The 18,381-nt window shown below is 39.7% G+C and overlaps 1 protein-coding gene across 4 annotated transcripts in view; it reads left to right on the top strand.

Annotated features, from left to right (window-relative positions):
* Window positions 1-18,381, top strand: part of PHF2 (PHD finger protein 2) — a 106,152-nt gene that overhangs the window by 11,814 nt on the left and 75,957 nt on the right. Inside the window, exon 1 of one of the 4 annotated variants that reach the window (XM_083795910.1) lies at window positions 3-9,779. The exons of the other annotated variants lie outside the window; for them this stretch is intronic. Coding sequence (XP_083652036.1) covers window positions 9,763-9,779 — 17 coding nt within the window. The 5' untranslated portion in view covers window positions 3-9,762. Of the gene's footprint in view, window positions 1-2; window positions 9,780-18,381 lie in introns of those variants that run through there. 4 annotated transcript variants of the gene reach the window in all.

Below are 18,381 nucleotides of genomic sequence, written 5' to 3' on the forward strand. Positions count from 1 at the left end.
CTGATGAAAAGCGATCAGTTGTAACTGACCAAGATGATGATCATTCTGTGGGCAGCTCGGTGACTGTCTTCCACACACAAAAGGAAAGGTGTTTCATTTATAAAGGGACAGAGTGGGGTTGTAAATCTGTCACGCTGCCTTAAAAACAGGGTGCCGTATGCTTTTTGCTTAGCCACAAGGTAGCATCCAGAGATGTATTTTAATGTAAACAAAACTGAGAAGGAGGAGACTTTTGTTCGAGGGAAAACCTCAGATAGTGTATTGGAGAAGTATGTTGACTGATTAAGTAGGAAACCCCTTGTATATGTGCCTAGTTGATTTGCTTGGTATTACATGAACAAATATACATTCAACAACGAAAAATGTAAATCAGGATTTAGTCACGTAGAATTGTCCTGTCTCTCTCCTAGTCTCACAAAGCACTGATAGTGTTAATGTTTACATGGATACTCTACTGCAAACAAAAATAAACAAGTGTGCAAAGCTGCACAAGGAGGCTTGCCCAACTTTTTAATTCTGTAATCATGCTTATGTCTCTTTTTAACATGGCACACAGTGTGCAATTCAGAAAACAAATGTCATTCCTATTTTGGATTTGTGGAAAAAGATCAGGTGTTTTCCTGCTTCCTTTCTGGCACTAGTTTCCAAATATTTAAAGAAATGTTTTTCACAGTTTCAGTTACACAGCAGTCTCTGTCTCCCTGCAATCTAATGGTGGGTAGCATCTCTGTGGCAACTTCAGCAGTTCTGAGGGTAAATTAAAAGCACTAAATGTGAGTTAAACTTGTTTAATGCAATTGGAAGTTGGAAACAGGGAGATGGAACCACCACCACGTGACAGATGAGCGCTTTCCAGACCACCACAGTGTACTCAGCAGTTTGCTGACGTGCCATTGACTACAGTTTGGAAATCACTGCTCTGTGATGTTTCCTCAAACAAGTGCCAGAGGGAGGGAGTCAGGGTTCTCAGGGGCTTTCAGATTTCACTCATCAGGGAAATTCTTATTAGTGAGGATTTCTCTTGTGAAGCAGTTTGATATTTCTGTAGAATTCATTACTTAACTCTGACAAGCTTCTAAGTGGTTGCTCATTGTTATATCTGAACTTCTGTGTGGCGGGGGAAGGCTGTACCTCAGAGCACTCCTCTGTTTCCTGGCTGCCTGTCATCATTCTGGTTTGGGCCTGTACATAGTGAAGTTACTGCGTTAAAATACACTGCTGAATTGATACAGATGGCTGATAGGTTTCTTGTGAGAGACAAAGATTAGGCATCCCTGTTGATTATGCGCATCAGTTGTTACTGGTAATCTTGCCCATGTGGTGGTGTTGATCTGTAAAGAGAAAGAGGGAAGACTTTTTCATCATTGGCTCCGTTCCTTTCCTGCGAATGCCTTCAGAGGCCCTTTGTTATGACTCCATATGTTATCCATCATCAGAGACCCTTAGACGCTGTTTATGAAGTGGATTGAACTAAGGAGCCACCGGTGTGTTCACAGAGTGCTGTTTGTGACTTCTCATTAGATTGAGTTTCAATCGTTTTTGTGCTTTCTATGTGCCTGAGCAGCTCGAGACGAGCAGCTCCAAGCTCTGGTGAGAATGGAGATGAACTTATAGGCAAAAGGAAAAAAAATGCGACAGCAGGGTTGTCAGACTGCTCTGCTCATGAAGACCGTACATTCTTTGCCAAAGAAATGCATAGAGTTGGGACACTTTGAAACGCTTACTCTTGGATTCCCAAGGAATCGTGCTTGTCCCTGCTGTTACTTTTCCTCCCCTGTGGTTAGTTAAGCTGGCAGAACGTTTCTGTAGCACAGCACTCACAGGGTTTTCCTGTTGCAGTGGTCATGGACTTGTCATCCTCTGTGAGACTGATGAGTGGAAATCTACTGAAGATACCACTTAGGTCAAACACAAAGTCTTATGGCCTGTATTTACAGGATTACAGTGGTCTCCAGTGGCCCTAGTTGCTGAATCTGCACAGTCCATTCTCACGAGGGATATTGCTGGGGACTACCTGAAAGTCTTGAATAAGGTGTCGGACTCAAATGAGCAGATAAACCATTCAACATTCGGACTTCTCTTTGTGGAGCTGACCATATACTAGCTGCAGTAAACCCAGCTCCCCAGTCCTGTGTTTGCTGTCCTCTGCATCCTCCTACTATGACCCCCAAACTGTTTTCTGGTATCTCCTGAAATACCCCTGAAAATTGGATGGCAGCTGTGGCTTTCATAGTGCACAGAACCCACTTCTGACCAGCCAACTCAGCGTAACTTCAGGTTACAAACTCTTTTCCCCATATTTGGTACAGGATAAAACTTGTATAGTGCAGATATTGTACGTGATTTTGTGTGGTCATTTGGTGCTATATGTGATGTATGCCATCTGATGTGGATGTTTGGTCTAGTGAAATCCCTAAACCCCAATTGCTTCTAATCCTTTGCTTTCTTGTAAAAGGCCAGCCTGGGTGCTCCACGCTTTCCTAGCTCCTGCATCTTTGCCATAATGCATGTATGTTACGTCCCCACCTCTTGGGTTCCCTGCCTGGTGAGGAATGCCAGGAGTCATCCTGCGTGTTATCCAGCAGCAGGACTGCGGGTACGAGCAACAGCTGAGCGTCAGAGGTTCCCCCAGCTGTAAAGCCTGCTGGTGTGGGAGATGGCTCTTTGGGTCTGGGGAAGGCGAAGAAAGGAGAAGGAGGGAGTTGCAGCATATGCTGATTGACAAAGAAGCTGAGAATCGGCAGGTTCCCATGTAGCACCTCTGCTACGTCATCTGCAGGCCTGGCCAGCCAAATTGCTTTGTGCAGGCAGTGCTGCAAGCTACAAGTGTTTTCCAGGCCCCGTACTGTGCAGGCTTGCTTTAGGTAGGGTGGGAGAAGATAGTTCACCAGCTCAGGGGCATGGTTTGGCAAAAGCATGTTCTGCGTCTGCTTTGTGAGCGGCACCTTCTTGTCTACATCTCGGTGATGATGTTGGTCATATAATCTGTGAAGTTGCACGTGGTTTAGGAGCTGCCCGTTTTAGGGACACCCTCTTCTCCTGTGCAGCTTTGCTGCAGTTGAAAGCAGTTATGGTATTTTTGCAGACAGTTTGTGAAAGCAAAATAATAATGGTAGGAAGATGTCATGTTTAGGAAGAAGTCATATTTAATAGCAAGCCTCTAACTACCAAACTCAGCTATTACAGGAGGTTACAGAACCTAATATTCAAGGCAAGAAAAGTCTGTTTGTACAAGTTTGTTCAACTAAAAATCCGTTCTGGGTTATTTGGTACAGCTGTAGGTGAAGGAAAGTGAGTTATTTTCTCTGCAGTGGATATTTTGTTACCAGTATTTAAAACATGCACCTGTGGTCTTAGGGAGGGATCGTACAATCACTTGATAAAAAAAAAAAACAAGTATTTTTAATATTTATTTTTCTATTCCATGTAGATTTAAACTTTAAAACTTTCTGCCGCAGGCATAGCTGAAGTAAATGGCTTAGTAAAATTATAAAAGGTTTAGTTAACTAAAAATTGTTAATGCAGTTACTGTATCAGCATAAAATTATGATGGGTTTTAATCATAGTGCCTTGATGCACAGTATGAACTCCATCTGGATTAAGAAATGCACTTGTCTGTTATATTGCAAAACTAAAAACACTGTGTTTGGGGAGATGTAATTCTCCTTCTGGAGTGTTCAGCATTGCCTCTTTTTTAAATAGGTCTAGTTTTGGATGGCAGTGTCTAGTTCTTCTCTTGTACATCTTTATCACTAGCTGTGGCCAAATTTGGGTAAATCTTAAAGATTAGGTTAATCCTTAAAATACCATGCAGTTCCCCTTAGTACTCTAACAATGGAGGGAATTACTAATGTTAATTGTACCTTGCACAGAAAAGATTTCATTGAATATGAAGAATTTAGATAGAACAAGGTAAATAACTTTTTTAGATAAATAAACAGTTAATATTTAAAATTATTTCAAGTTGTTTCTGAAGAGCTTGTCAACATTATAGACTCAGTTATACTGAGAGGTTGACTAGAGCAACTATCATGAATAAGCCATACTAATACCTATGCTGGAATGTGTTTCCTTATGGATGATTTATTCCAGGAAAAAAAAAAAAAAAAGGTTGTTGAGAAGTGTTTTTATAGAGCCCATAAAGCATGCTAATTATTCTGGATAAACTGTCCATACAGACAATATAGTGGGAATTGTTTACTTTAGAAGGAAAATAACCTAAACAAACCAAAACACCTACTTAAAAATATATTTGCAAGTGTGGAACATGAAGAAGTTTTGAACTTACGATAAAGCTGTTAAAAGCCTTCTTCTGTTCAGGCTGACATCAATGTCACTTTAATCTTCCTTTCTGTAACATAGTATTACTTATTCTGTAAGTTGAAAGCAGTTCAGAGAACCTAAGACACTTTTGTCAGTTCAAATCCATTATATATATTTAAATGCATTTTTTAAAAAAATATCCAGGACTGCATAGAGGTAGAAATGCGTGGCACACTTGTCCCAGTACTCATACCAAGTTTGTTGTCTTGTACAATTGTGTGATCCCCCAGTGATTTTTAACAGCAGCTTCCAGAGTACAGGGAGTCTGGCCAGAAGGTAAAGCGAGTCAGTTTTTGTGTTGCCACTCAGTGTTGTGTTCTTGGTCCTTTGGCATGGCTAAGTAGACTGCTCGTCTTACCTTTCCACATCCATTTCTACTCTGAGAAAGAAACTATGATTCTGAATAGAAAATATATTAGTTTTAGTATGCCATCAAAATTTCATTTGACCTCAGAGAGTCTCAGGCCTTTGCAGTATCAATCATATCTGCAGGAATACTTCGCAACTATTTGTTAAAAGAATATGCTCGATTTATATGGCAGATTTTCAAATACATAGTTTTATCTGCAGTTTTATCTTGCAGAGAAAATATGCTAGAGTGTTGAAAGCTTGTATTTGCTGTAAATTAGAAGTATTGATTTCTAACCCCCCCAAAATAAGTTTACGTTTAAATTGAGGTTCACCCTTAATTTTCTAAGGTGGAATTTTAATGCTGACATCCCCAGGAAAAGCACTTGGTGCTGCACTCTCTTGGTAAACTGTAGGCTAGTCTGTGTTTGGATTTGCATGCAAGAAGTGCATCAGCTTCCTCACTCAAATATTTTCAAGTCTTCTGTCCTCTTCTGGAGCACTGCCTAAGTAGCAAACTGTTTTTCAGTGGATGTTAATACAACACTTAGGTCTACAAAGCTGACTTTGAATGTTCTTTTCTTTTATGATCAGTTCTTTGCTGTAGGACTCAGCGTGACTGTTAGACACCTCTAGGTTTACAGTGCCTGGATGCCTTGTATTTAAACATGCTCGTTAGAAAACCCTGAGGTTTCAGTTTGAAACAGCGTTTAACAGATGCACTTTGAGTCCAGTTGTGAAAAGCACTGTTTAGTCCATTTTGTGCAAATAGGAGTTTAGGTATAATGAGTGCCTAACTGGCCTGTGCATCGAGGCCTTGACATGTCAGCTCAGCAATCACAGAACCTCAAATTAAAGAAAGCTTTAGAAAATACGAGTTTCAGTAATACTAGGTGTGGACAGTAACGTAGGAGCTGGCCTACAAATACGTTGTTTGTTCAACCGGTATCTGACAGTAAGTATAGATCACATAAGGGTGTTGTATATAAAGATTCTTGTAATTTCAGAGGGGTTTACAAGTAAGAGGATAAAATGTTGTGAATTCACAATTCACATTTAATTTAAAAAGGCGTATTTGAAAAAGAGTATAAATGAGTGCTCTTCAGCAGCCCAAACCTTTTAGCTAGACTGTGTTTATTAAGCAGTCCTACAAGCATCCAGGTGCCTGTTAAGTTCAGTAATAGCAGGACTGCACCCTTAGCAGGTGCTGGAATTTAATCGGGGAGTTAAAGCAATGCCATTTTTCAGGCAACAAAAAATCAGTTCTGCACGCAACGTGAGCCTTGATTAACTGACCTGCTGCTTTTTCCTTATTGCTAAATAGCTCTGCAATGGAGGAAATAGATAAAATGTCATGAAAAAATGATCAAGGCAGTGTAGCTATGTATGGAGAAAAATTGGTGAGGAGAAAAAATGTTCCAGATGAATTATAAGACTTTCTAAACCCCATAATTTTCAGTAACACCTTAATTCATTTTCCTCTTTGTGATCAATATACATTTTCCAGTGAACGAGTGAACGTATCCACCTAAGTTCTTTTGATCATGTTATTTAAGCAGAGTTATTACAGTTGCGCAGTTCTCATGCACAGCTGCTGAACTGTTTGTTGGCTTTGTACCAGAGATACCTGCCTCCGGACACTAGCAATAGGGGTACAGAGCCCTTTGTCAACACAGGAGGTCCAGCTCTGCTACCTTTCTAGACATCAGGTGGCTGATGGCAGTTCTGTGGCCTCCGTGAGATGAGGTGGAAGCCTTCGTCCTCTCTCAACATGCCAGACACATTCAGTACCACAGGGCCGGCTCAGCACGGTGGCCAGGCTGCGCGCCGTTCGGGGAGCCGTGGCAGGCAGGCACTGGGTTAACTAAGAAGTGCTACGTGGCTCCTTGTCACACTTGGAAGTGGTAAGTGGTAGGAAGGGAGGTTAGTCTAGGATGTGATTGCTTCAGTTCGCAGATAACATAGCCACAGTGAAAACTAATGGTATTTTTATAGCCTGGATAGCTGTCTTGTGTATGACAGCCTGTAATAAAGCAAGCATGGGCTGCAGCCTAGGTACAGTTTGTACAGCTGTACAATTGCACAAGGGCTCTGAGTAAATACTTGGTGCCTGGAGCTGCGCGACTGCTGCAAGTTTAAAGCTAGCTCCGATCTGCCTCCAAGAATTTGGGTTACACTTTAGAGTTGCGCCGTAGGCATATGCAGAGCTGCTGTGAGTCGTGCTCTGTGCAGGAGCAGGCTGCTGAGGCCCTCGGTCGCTGGCCTCCCATTAAGACAGTGTACTTTCACTTTCAAAAGCAAACGATCTTTTTGCTTGAAGCTTTATTAGCAACATTTTACAACACTTCCAAAACATGCAAGTTCTATCACAGCAAATATAAAACCCCACTTGTGGTATTTTACTCTGATTACAGCATGATTCCAATGAACAGAACTCCATTAGCTAAATGGCACTAACTTTCTAGTTGTTTTGACTTGTTTTCCTGTTCACCAGAAGTTCCGTATATCTAAAATGTCTTTTGGTTCCTCAAAATATTTATATTAAACCAAGCTTGTGATACTAAAAGTGTGAGATAAAGGTGCTCTGTAGACCTAGATGCTTTTTTTTGTGATGTAAGTGAGCTAACTCTTTGAAATCAACTGGATTTTTGACAGTAGCCATTTTATGGCTTAGTCTGCAATGTGTGTGTATATTAGAAAATCCTAGACTTGCCAAGTGATATAAATAGTAATTCCTTTCTAGACTTTTATTTGAAAACAATAAGACTGTGCACAATCTATTTAGGGCATCATCCACGATCTATTTTGGGGGCATTATCTAGCTGTTCATTGCATTGAAATACCTTTCATATAGATTATATTGGCAAAAAGGTTTTAAGGAAATTTCATAAGTTCTTTTTTTTTTTTTTTTTCAGAAAATGAACCTGCTTTTAATTACTGTGTTAGGCAAATTATGTGTAATTTTACTTGCAACAATATAAGTGCTAAATGTGAAAAATATTGTAGGCCTTAACTGACATCAGCTGCAGATCAGTGAGTACGCTTCAAAACAAGGCTTCCTAAATTATGAACATGTACAGTTAGTCCAGTGCAATCTGAATGGCTAAATTCACTCTATTCTTTCCAGATACAGTAATTAATACACAGGATTTATAAAACAATTGCCACTGCACCTGTGTTTCTGATGGAAATGTCATAATAACAGGAGATACAATTTGGATTTATCTTCCACATAATGGCTGAGTAGCTCAACCACTTCTGAAAAAAATTCACAGAAGGGTGGGCAGTGGTGACTAAGCTCACTGAGGGCGATTCAGCCAGACTTCAGCAGTTCCTCATTTATTCTGTTGCATTTTTTTTTTTTTTGGTACTCTCCATAGCTGGAATTCCAGACGGGGGGGTTACATCCAGCACATGAGGAGATAATTTTCTCATGGTCTCAGAGAGTGAAAACTCCTTGTTGAGCTCCTACTTTTTTTGAGTTGATGTAAGAGGCTGAAGATGTGTGAAGGATGCCCAGCCAGGAGTAAGTGGAGTTCCTCTCCTCACTGCTTCTCAGGCAGATCCCTGGAAAAGATGGGTACCTCCTTCTTCTGCTCAGGCCATGACTTAGTAGTGTACTTGCAGTCCTGAGCAGATGTGAGGACAGTCACTTTCACTGTGGTTTCTATCTAACAAGATATTCAGCTGTTTTATCCATTAGTTCTAGTAAGTAGTCAAGACAGGCCTAAAGTTAAGCAAGAATGTATTCTGACATGAAAAACCCAACTAATTTTAAAAAGAAAAATAGTTTTAAATTTTGTATTTGCAGTTATTAATGTGATCCCTTAGAGCTATGTGAGAGCACTTGCAGTTATGGTTGCCTTTTTGTCTTTAATTAGTTGCTTATGGATTTAATTGCATTTTCCTCTTTTAGCAAAAAATACAGTACATTTACCCTCAGGAAGAGCATTGTTCCTTAAAGTTTTTGTCTGGCAGACTCAAAGGGTGTAACAAGTGGGGAAAAAAAAGTGAGATATTTCTGCTGTGAATCATTAGTTGTGATTTTTTGTTAAACCTCCTTTCTTTGTTTTTAACATCTCAATGGTAAGTGGTGGAAATGTGAAAATTGGCAGGAACATTGTTCCTATGGCATATGTGCCATTCATTGGTCTGGAAAGACTGAATTTTACATGTCCAAATTATAATGACTTTAAAAAAAAAAACTAGTTAATACCCATTACTAAAAAAAAACCCAGCACAGTCTTCTGTGTTCCTTTTGCACAGTGACATTATGTCTACACTGTGTGTGGACAGAATAGTAATTTCAGTTGACTAGATGATGTCTTTGGTTTTCGTGGGATTTGCACATGTAGTATGAGTGATTGTAGTATGCATTTGTGATTGTTCATGCGTATAAAAATATACTCATTAAATGTGAGCCATGTGGTTATGATTTACCCTTTCAGCTCAGATCTTTATTATTACTAATATGGTGTAGAACAGTATCTCATTGTAAATTTCTAGCAGTGGGTACTGTAAAGTCTTCAGCATTCTGATGCCAGATACAACAAAGACTGCAAATGTTTTCCATTACGGTCTTGGATGAACATAGAATAATGTGGGAGCACATGAAACAGCCAGTGATGGTTATTCAGGCATACAATGCAAATAGCCAGAGCCTGAGCAATATTTAGTCCCTTATATTGAAATTTCATCAAAGTCTCTGGATCAGGGCAGGAGGGGGAAGTGAATGGGTTCGGCCTTCTGTTGTTGTACGGCCTGTGTCTGAACAAAGGGAGTATCTCCTGGGCCACAGTGCTGTCCATCTGTGACTTTCTTTCTCTCATGATTATTAAATACACTTACATACATTTACAGCAGTTGCTAAGGAATGTAAAATTAGAAGTGTTATCTACTGTACTTTTTTTTTTTTTTTTAAGCAAAGACTTTCAGTTTATTGGCTGGAATTAATTGGAAGGAGGATCACTTGAACATCCAGCTCCTTACAGACTTCTATAGGTATGGTGTATGAACTCCTATCCCAGAAGTGTTTCTTGTGGAATTAAAGAATGCTGTCACGGTGAGGAATCTTGCTGGATACCTGGATGAATGCTAAGTGAAAGAAGGTTGGTAAAATTGTAGAGCTATTGAATATTTTTCCATCATCACTTCAGAAACGTATGTCACAGAAGTACCATCCAAAGCAACAAGATCCACAGAATGACCAAGTAACCGAATGCTGCTTTCTCACTGTGTGTAATCTAGCTAGAGAAGAAGTCCGTGGGCAATCTCTCAGCAGTTTCAACTCATTCATCCCTACCTTTTGTGTATGTAACCCTAAAGCCTGTAGTCTACATTTAGCTGCTGACTAGGGATTAATCATTCTAAAAACTTGCTTAATTTCTGGTCTGGAGAGAAGACCTTTCAGTTATGTTTTAATATTGGAAGTCATAAAAATGGTAGAGAGTGTTACAGAAGATCTGAGAAAGATGAGAACACCATTTCCTTACAGCTGAACACAGGATATTTGTTCTAAAATGGTAGGCTTGCTCTTGCTTAGATACCTGAGGTGATCTTGAAATGTTCAGACTTGTTCTGAGAAGATCCTATGAATTCACAGATTTTTAATGCCAAAATGGTGGTTGACTGTATTCTGTACTCTTACATAGAATATCAGTCAACTTTTTTTACATCAGAACAAATGAGCTTAATTAAAGCACATCAACTCGTGAGAAAAAGTCAACAAATTCACTAGTGAGTTGTTACAATGGTTGATTGTTTCATTAATAAAAAAAATAAAAATCACATGTATTTCCAATCTGTTTGCTTAGTTTCAGTTTCTAAATGTTGTTTCTTGCTGTTTGGTTAGTTGAGTCAAGCCCTCTTTCTCAGTCAGATTTTTCCATCAACACATTGATATCCTCCTGTTAAGAGTCACCTTACTTCTTTAATTGTAAGATGTTACAGTTGTTCATTTGAGTTCTGCTGAGAAAGTAGTTGTGTTTCTTCCTGAGTCCAAGAAAAAAATGTTTAATTCCTAGTTCTGTACAGAGACCTTATTTTTGACCATATTTCTATGAATGCTTTCACATATCTTCCACTCAACAATAATGGTTCCCTTTTGCTTTTTATATGTGTGCAGTAACTTGCCAGTCATAACCAGCAAATATTTGTTAACTGCATTAAACTCATTAAGAAGCCAACTATGATTTACTAGATATTTTTTAAACAATTCAGTTCTGAAATGAGCTTTATACCTTTTGAAGTAAATCGCGAATATTAGCAGAAGACTGATTTATCGTTGCTAGATCACCACGTTAGAGAGGGTTTTACTTTCTAAAAACTCAAAGTGTGAGTATTTAAGAAAATTTAAATCACTTGCAAGTGTGGGCTTATGTTGAATTTAATCACAAGTGCGGTGTCAGTGTACCATGGCTACAAGCTAATAGCTCTCAACAGGCATCAGCAGTGGGGAACATTTCATCATCAGGTCTGCACGAGAGTTTCCTATCCGTCAGTCAGACCGAGTCAGTCTCGTGACCCTAAAGCCATACACCACCTCTCAGAAACTGTCTGCATTTTTCAGGTACAAAGTATTGTGTTAGCTGGGGAAAATTATTTGCTGCTATGTATAAGGGTTCATGTTCTCTAGTCAGTCTATTCTAATACGGAAGGGAAGGTAGAACTTTATGATAAAGCCTCAGAATACAGCAGGATGTTAAGACAGCATCTTTGGAAAATAATAATTTCTGAGCCCTGCAAAAGACATACTAGAACTGTGAAGGTGAAATGTCTGTAAAATATTCAATTAATTTGGAGGAGCCCTGCCTAAGCAATTCTCTGGGTTTCCAAAGGATTAGGAGAAATAATGCATTTGACTTCTTCAAAATCTGCTTTACTCAGAAAAGAAAGGCTGTTCTGAAGTTCCTCGCTTTCTGCATTGACTTTGTCTTCAACTTATAACACTTTACAAACTGTATCAGAAGTGGTAACACTTTTTCACCCACAGCTGTATTTCACCCCATGGCACTACTTACAGTTTCCTATAGTTTTATTCCCATGCTATTATTATCGAAAGCTATCCCGCATTACTAATGGCATGGATATATTCATTGAAACTTACCCATTCCTTTCATAATACCTATAGCTGTGGCCTTAAAAGGTCTCGTGGACTAAGTAACGAAAGCTGAGCACTACTGAGAGGCTCACAGCGTTGACAAAACTAGTAACGAGGACTCAGTGACTAACATGCTGCCCTTCGAGTGAGTATTGAACCAGTTGGCCAGCGTCATGCTGGAAGGAGCTGTACTGTTGGAAGACATGTCCTCAGCATTTAGCTGACCACAGGCAGTCATTAGGGTGCTTTATGGTCATTTCACCAGGCTGGATTTTGTAATGCTAAATTCTGTAAATAGAAAATAAAAATAATAAAATAAATAAATCATATGGGGGGGGGGGGAGGGGGCTGGCAGCAAGCTATACTTTTCTTTCTGCTCTTCTTGGTTCTTCAGCATTTTCACCTCTTGTTGCAATGTACCCGATCTAGCTGAAATGCACAGTAAATTACAGGTCTACACTAATGTGCTGCAACTATCTATTGTGTTTTGTAGAATGACGGAGCGTAAAGGTAGTCTGGATTTAAAGTTGCTGTGTAAATTATTATAGTCAGAACTCTGTGTTAAATACTTCACCAGTATGAAGACATTTATATTTTCAGACATACTGGTTAAACACACAGGTTAATGAAGAGGAAAAAGAGATGGGACTGCAAGATTTTGTTACTGGCTTTGCTCCTCATTTCCTCCTGAGTTTTTGTCAAATCAGTTAACCCCTCTGTGGTCCGGTTTGGTTTAACTCTCATGCATGCAGTACAGAATGTAGCAGTAACAAATTGATATTAAGCCAAGGCCATAATACTGATCCATCTTATCTATAGGATGTAGTAACATCTAATTAGTTAACTTTAGAAGGGGATTTGAACTCTTTGGTTAAAATGTCCTTTGCACTCCTCATTAATATTTTAAATGTAATACGTAACACAATAATGAAAATGAGTAGCTTGTATCTGCAAGAGGAAGGGGAATGAAAGTTGTTCTGGAAGACGCAGTCAGAACAGGACCAGGAATTTGTTGGGAAGATGTGATCAAAGTGTGGTTTGTGTTTGTTGGATTTCATTCCCGTGCATCTGGCTGACCATTTGAGTTACTTCTGATACAGAAATGTACAGGCACCACTGCAGCCATCCTTTTTGCTCTTCTTTTCCCATGCATTGACTTACACATTGTTGGAAGTATGTATCAATGATCTTTGCGATATTTAATTATACTTTGTGGAAGTCAGATAAATTGTAATTGCACGGAATCTTCCTCAGTGATTTAGTGTCTTAAGAAAATTATTTCTTCAAGGCAGGACGTGTATCTTGAACATGCTGTGCTACTTTGCAGCTTGGCAGTGATATAGCATAGCAGCTAAGGGACGAGGCACCATGATTTTTCTGAGTGTGTGTCAGAACACTAGCTCTTGTGATATATGCTATTGTGAATAAACATCTGTGTACAGCTTGCAGTTTCTAGAATGCTGCTATCATAAACTTGAGTAATGTCATTTGATCACTCTTCCGTGGGTTTGTTTTTTCTTGTATTTCGTTTTTAGTTTCATTTTTTCTCAGCAGAAGTTACCTGATTTCCCATCTTACATAACTCGGTTTCTGATCAGCTGTATTTCACTCCTGCGTAGTCACTGCTCACTGTAACTGACAAAAAATCTGAGTTCATTCTCAGGTAATGTGAAGAGATTATAGTCTTTTGATTTTCAAGCTCAGTGTGGTCCATTGTCCTTGCTGGGTGCTGTAGGTATTACTCTAAAACAGATGTTCGTTTCAAATTCACTTGTGATGTTTGCAAGCTATATCATCCATGGAGCAGGTAAGAAAATGGGTACTAGTAGGGTGGTTCTGTGAGACATCCAACAGAAGCTGGGAGTTAAAATGTGCAGAGCAGTGCTGAGGAAATGGTGTAAAGTCCCGTGTTTCACCGAGCTTGTCCCTGGCAATGTGCTCTGGTCCCATTCACAAACCAGGGCAGCTCCTGAGTTGCATCAGCTGCCTGCAGTAGTCAAGGCCAGGCGGAGCACTGGGACACTGGGGCTGTGTGTGCTTTGCTGGAAGTGCCCTGGAGTGGTCCTGCGAGGTCAGGCACTCGCTGCTTGGCCTGGGTCCATGGTGGTGTTGCGCTGAGCAGCCTCCTATGAAGGAGTGCTTGTGATTTACAAAAGGGAAGGAGAGGGAGTGTAGAGGAATGAGCAGCCTGAAGATATAAATAAAGCTGTTACACTGTGTGTATAACTAATCTGCAAGATAACTGCCAGGCTGCTCACCAACTCTCCAACTACTTGAGTCCGATATACAATTTATATCACTTTTTATAATACTAGTTTTTTCCATTTTAAAAATGTATTGCTCTTGCTGAAATTAGATTATTTCAATGCTATTTGAAAAAATGCTCAAACAGCTGTAGTAAGCAGTAATCGTAATTGTTCCTTTATGCTTCAAAAGTAAAGGACAGGAGGAAGTTACCAATTCAGCATGTTACTTGTAATCGGAGATGTTGTTACATCTTGTGTTAAAGAAACGACAAGCCAAGCCTTGAAGTTTTTACCTCCTCAAGCCTCTGCCCTTTCCTGGGAGGCTTTCCTCAGGGAGAGGCTGACAGATTTTTGTTCGTTTGCTTTTGCTGCCGGCAGTGGTGCAACAGGAGGCAGAAGGAGCGGAGTTGTTTTGTGCTGCGGCAACAGCAAGTTTTTCACTGATTCCAAGTTGTTGCTACAAACGCTGCTCAGAATATTTTTTGTGCATTTTCACGGACAGAGAGGGTCGGCAAATGACGTTATAAAGAAAAGTAGATTTCAAGAAGGTGTGGTATGTGGAGCGTGTTTCTGAACAGTGCTTACACTGAATTCAGCAGTGAGCAGGAATGCGTTGTGTTTTCAGCCCATCTGACTGCTGATGGTCACAGTCTAAAACAGCTGTCTGCTGCTTATTTTTTGTTGTTGTTCTGTTTCAATTCTGTGCTTCATTGCGTTCTTGGAGCTAAGAAATTCTGCTCAAAGCAGGACCGTTCACTTTAAATGCAAAACACGGCTCACAGCAAGTGAGGTTCAGCTGCACCGGCCCCCTTGCATTCCCACGGAAGTCAGTGGCAAAATGCCTACTGAGTGCAGCGCAACAGATTCAGTCCTGAGTCTTGCTTGTGCCACAGCTCTTCGGGGAACAGGAATACTGAAATTTAAACATCAGTGGCCAGTACATACACAGATGTTTATGTCCAGTTTCCATAGAGATTACTGAGAGCAGAACATGTACTCAAAGCCGAATTTAACTCCTGGAAAGTTTCCTACTCACAAATCTGCTAGTGCTCTGCAAAGGAATATGTATCAGAATGAAAATGGAACAGGGCTACAAAGAAGCTGGAGCATTCCCCAGAACCTTTGGTTTAAAACCTTGTTATATTGCAGCTTTTCAGATCATTGTTGGAGGTAGGCTCCCCAGAGTAAAGAAACTTTTGCACTACTGAGGGAGTTAGTCCTTCTGTAGGTGGCTTGAGGAAGATCAGCAAGTGTGTTTGTGTAAAAATCTGGTGCGTTTACCATGTGAGGGTGGGCATACAGAGTAAACCTGCTGTACAGCAGAGCCTTCCTGAGGATTGGTGTTCGATGAACTGTGGAGCATCTCGGGGAAAACCAGCCAGTGTGGACTTGAAACTTTCACTCCTTAGGTGAAGTTTTCCCTTTCAAGGAGAGCAAGGCTGTGAGTTCTCATTTTGTGTTGATATGCCACAAGCAAGGAAACAATGTCAATGCTTTATGTTGGGTTTGTACAACGGTATAAAGCCTGCCTGGAGAGAAAGAGTAAATGTATTACTTCCCATATAACCACTTAAGTAGCTTTGGAAATGAATGCCACTAGTACCAGTTCTCATTTTCTTACTCTTTTTATGTATGAGTTGCAGTAAATGTAGCATCTTGATACATGCAATATAATTTTTAAATGATAATCTTAAAGCATAATGTTAAGCATAAATATAATGCTAATTTTGCTCAGGAATATGTGTCAGAATGAAAACAAAGTTTCATCTAAGACTTTGCAGAAGAATAGCAGAAATTCAGTAGCGTGTATCAAGTGTTGTAGATTGAAAGAACCACAGACTCCAGGTGTATGAATGTCAAAGCCATTCAGTGTGGTTATGGAGACATTTAATCCCTGTCTCAAAATGTAACATGATTATGTTTTTTACAGTTCTTTGGTAAATGGAAATCTGCTTCATAAATTGTGTGCAGTAAATGTTTGTCAATTTGCAGACATCTGAATCAGTTGAAGCAAATAGCAATTTGCCAAAGCATAACATAACATACATAACAATGTGCAATCTCAAGAGCGTCATTCAGTTACTAATGACGGGGAATGTTACTGCGTATTTTTGGTCCCGTTACTTGTCTGTGCTCCTCCGCAGCTCAAAATAATGTGTTATTAAGAAATATTTTGGGGTTCTCTGTTAGTTTCGAACAAATTAGTTGCACAAATGGGAAGTTAGCAGGTCTTAGCACATTTGGAGCAATTTGAAAATAGGCTAAAAATTACTGGAGAGTGATGTGTTTCTTACTGAAAAGAAATTAGTATCTCCATTATTATGCACTAGTAATGACATCATGAACCCTAAGAAAATCAATTTTAGGCAGGTTATTTGGAATGTTCCTGCTTAAATTTGATTTCAAATTTGCTTTTTCAACTTTTAAACCTTTTGTGTTTTTAAATGACACAAATCCACAGCAAAGATAAGGAAAGAGCAGCAAGACAAACATCTTAAATGTTTGCCAGAATGACTGCCAGAATAATGCCATTATGGCACATGAATGCAACCTAATAGCCACTTTTGAAGCTTGTCTTTTGCTTCCCACTCAGCCTACAAAAAGTGTTACAAGATTGTTCTGGCTGCCCAAAACAGCCTTTTCCAGCAATGTCAAAAAGGTAGCGATCAAAGAGCTGTTTTATTATTATTTTTTTTTTTTAAAGAATAATAAATTGGCACAATGGGGGATGAGAAGTAGGAAGTTTCTACTTTTAAGAGTTGCCTGGAGCTTCATTGGGACAGAATGAACAAAACAAAGTCTGTCCATGTCACCTGAATTAAAGCGTTGGGTTTATTTTAACTAGAGAAGTGTTGAAGGTGCAGCTAGCAAATGGCTGGTAGCAGCAGGTGCTGGGGGCAGTGACCATGCTGGCTGTGGTGGCCCTGGCTGGCAGGCAGGTCTGCAGCTGCCCTCGGGCTCTCTGTCATCCTGGGCGGGTTGCCATGTATTTCCCAGAAAACGCACTGCTGCATAGTTCTATTTAAAATGCCTGGTTAAATGAAATTCTGATACTTAGTTTATGCATTCTGTCTTTCACATATTCAAAGGAGTTTTAGGTATGTCAGGTGTCTTGCCTAGAACCCTGAAAAAAAGCCATCTTCTTGCTGTTTTTAATTTGCTTTAGGTTAGGCAGCTTATCTTACGGAGGATTTGTATGTTACTTCAGAATTTTGTTTAAACTTCAGCTTTAGTTGATATGCATGGCTTTCAAAAGAGTTAAGCATTGCTCTAGTTTCTGTATGAACAGCTACAAGACCAGAAATTGCTCCTGACTTTTGGTTAGACCACTGCATGCTAAACAGCTTTGGAAATCCCACCGCATATGTTCCTGGGTTAAAATGGCTGTGAACCTCTTTTCTCTCCATGGAAAATTGAAATCCCGATTGCTGCAGTCACGTCTGCAGCCAAGCACTGCTTCTCACATGAGTAAGCTCCAGTTCACCTTGGTGTCATGAGAGTAATGCTGGATGTTCGCTGAGTCAGGCTCTAAGATTTCAGCCCAAAATAGAGCTTAAAAGAACAGTTTTATAAAATACAGTATAAGATTAATTTATAGCAAATTAATTTTCTAGGAATTGCCTGTCAAATCCCTGAGACCTTGCACTGTCTCAGAGCCTAACGGGCTCCTTTCCGCAAAGCATGATGCCTGTGGACGAGCTGCTGCTCTGAAGGCTGAGTAATTTACTGGGACAAATGTTAATATGGTATGTAGGCATGTGCTCTGAAATTGCTGATAAAGGAAGATAAACACTAATGCAGTACACAGAAGGAATTTGTTTAGCAGCAGAGCTTTGGGACCTGTTTTAGTAACTAAAAGTTCTGTTGAAGTCAAGAGGGAGAAAAGGGTCTCTGGGATCAAGCCTTGTTGTTCAGTGTGGTACTCGTTATTTAAGCGTGTGAGTAGATTTGTCTGGCATTGCCACAGCGTGTCACATTTACTGTCAGCTGGGTATCACCAATAGATATATGATCAATGAGCTTTTTTTTTTTTCTTTTTTCAGGAATATATTTGTTTGTTTTACGTTATCCTGTGAGGGAGAAAAACCTTGCTTTTTACTGTTTGTAGAACACGTAGCCATTGGGAAAGATTCACCTGTTATGTTATGCCAGGTCTCATGTTTCTCTCAGTAAATTCAAGTATCATCAACCTCTTACATCATACAACTTACTACAAGTTAAATGAATACCTTTGCAGACCAAGAGACCAGTAGTACAAGTTAGTATTTGAAATGTGTATATTCACGGTTGAATTTTATCAGGTGGAGTAAATCATTGTGTCTCATTATAATGGACACAAAGGGCACTACTACATCTTATACCAGC

Source organism: Anser anser (genome assembly GCF_964211835.1).
Source record: "Anser anser genome assembly, chromosome: 12".
NCBI lineage: Eukaryota > Metazoa > Chordata > Aves > Anseriformes > Anatidae > Anser > Anser anser.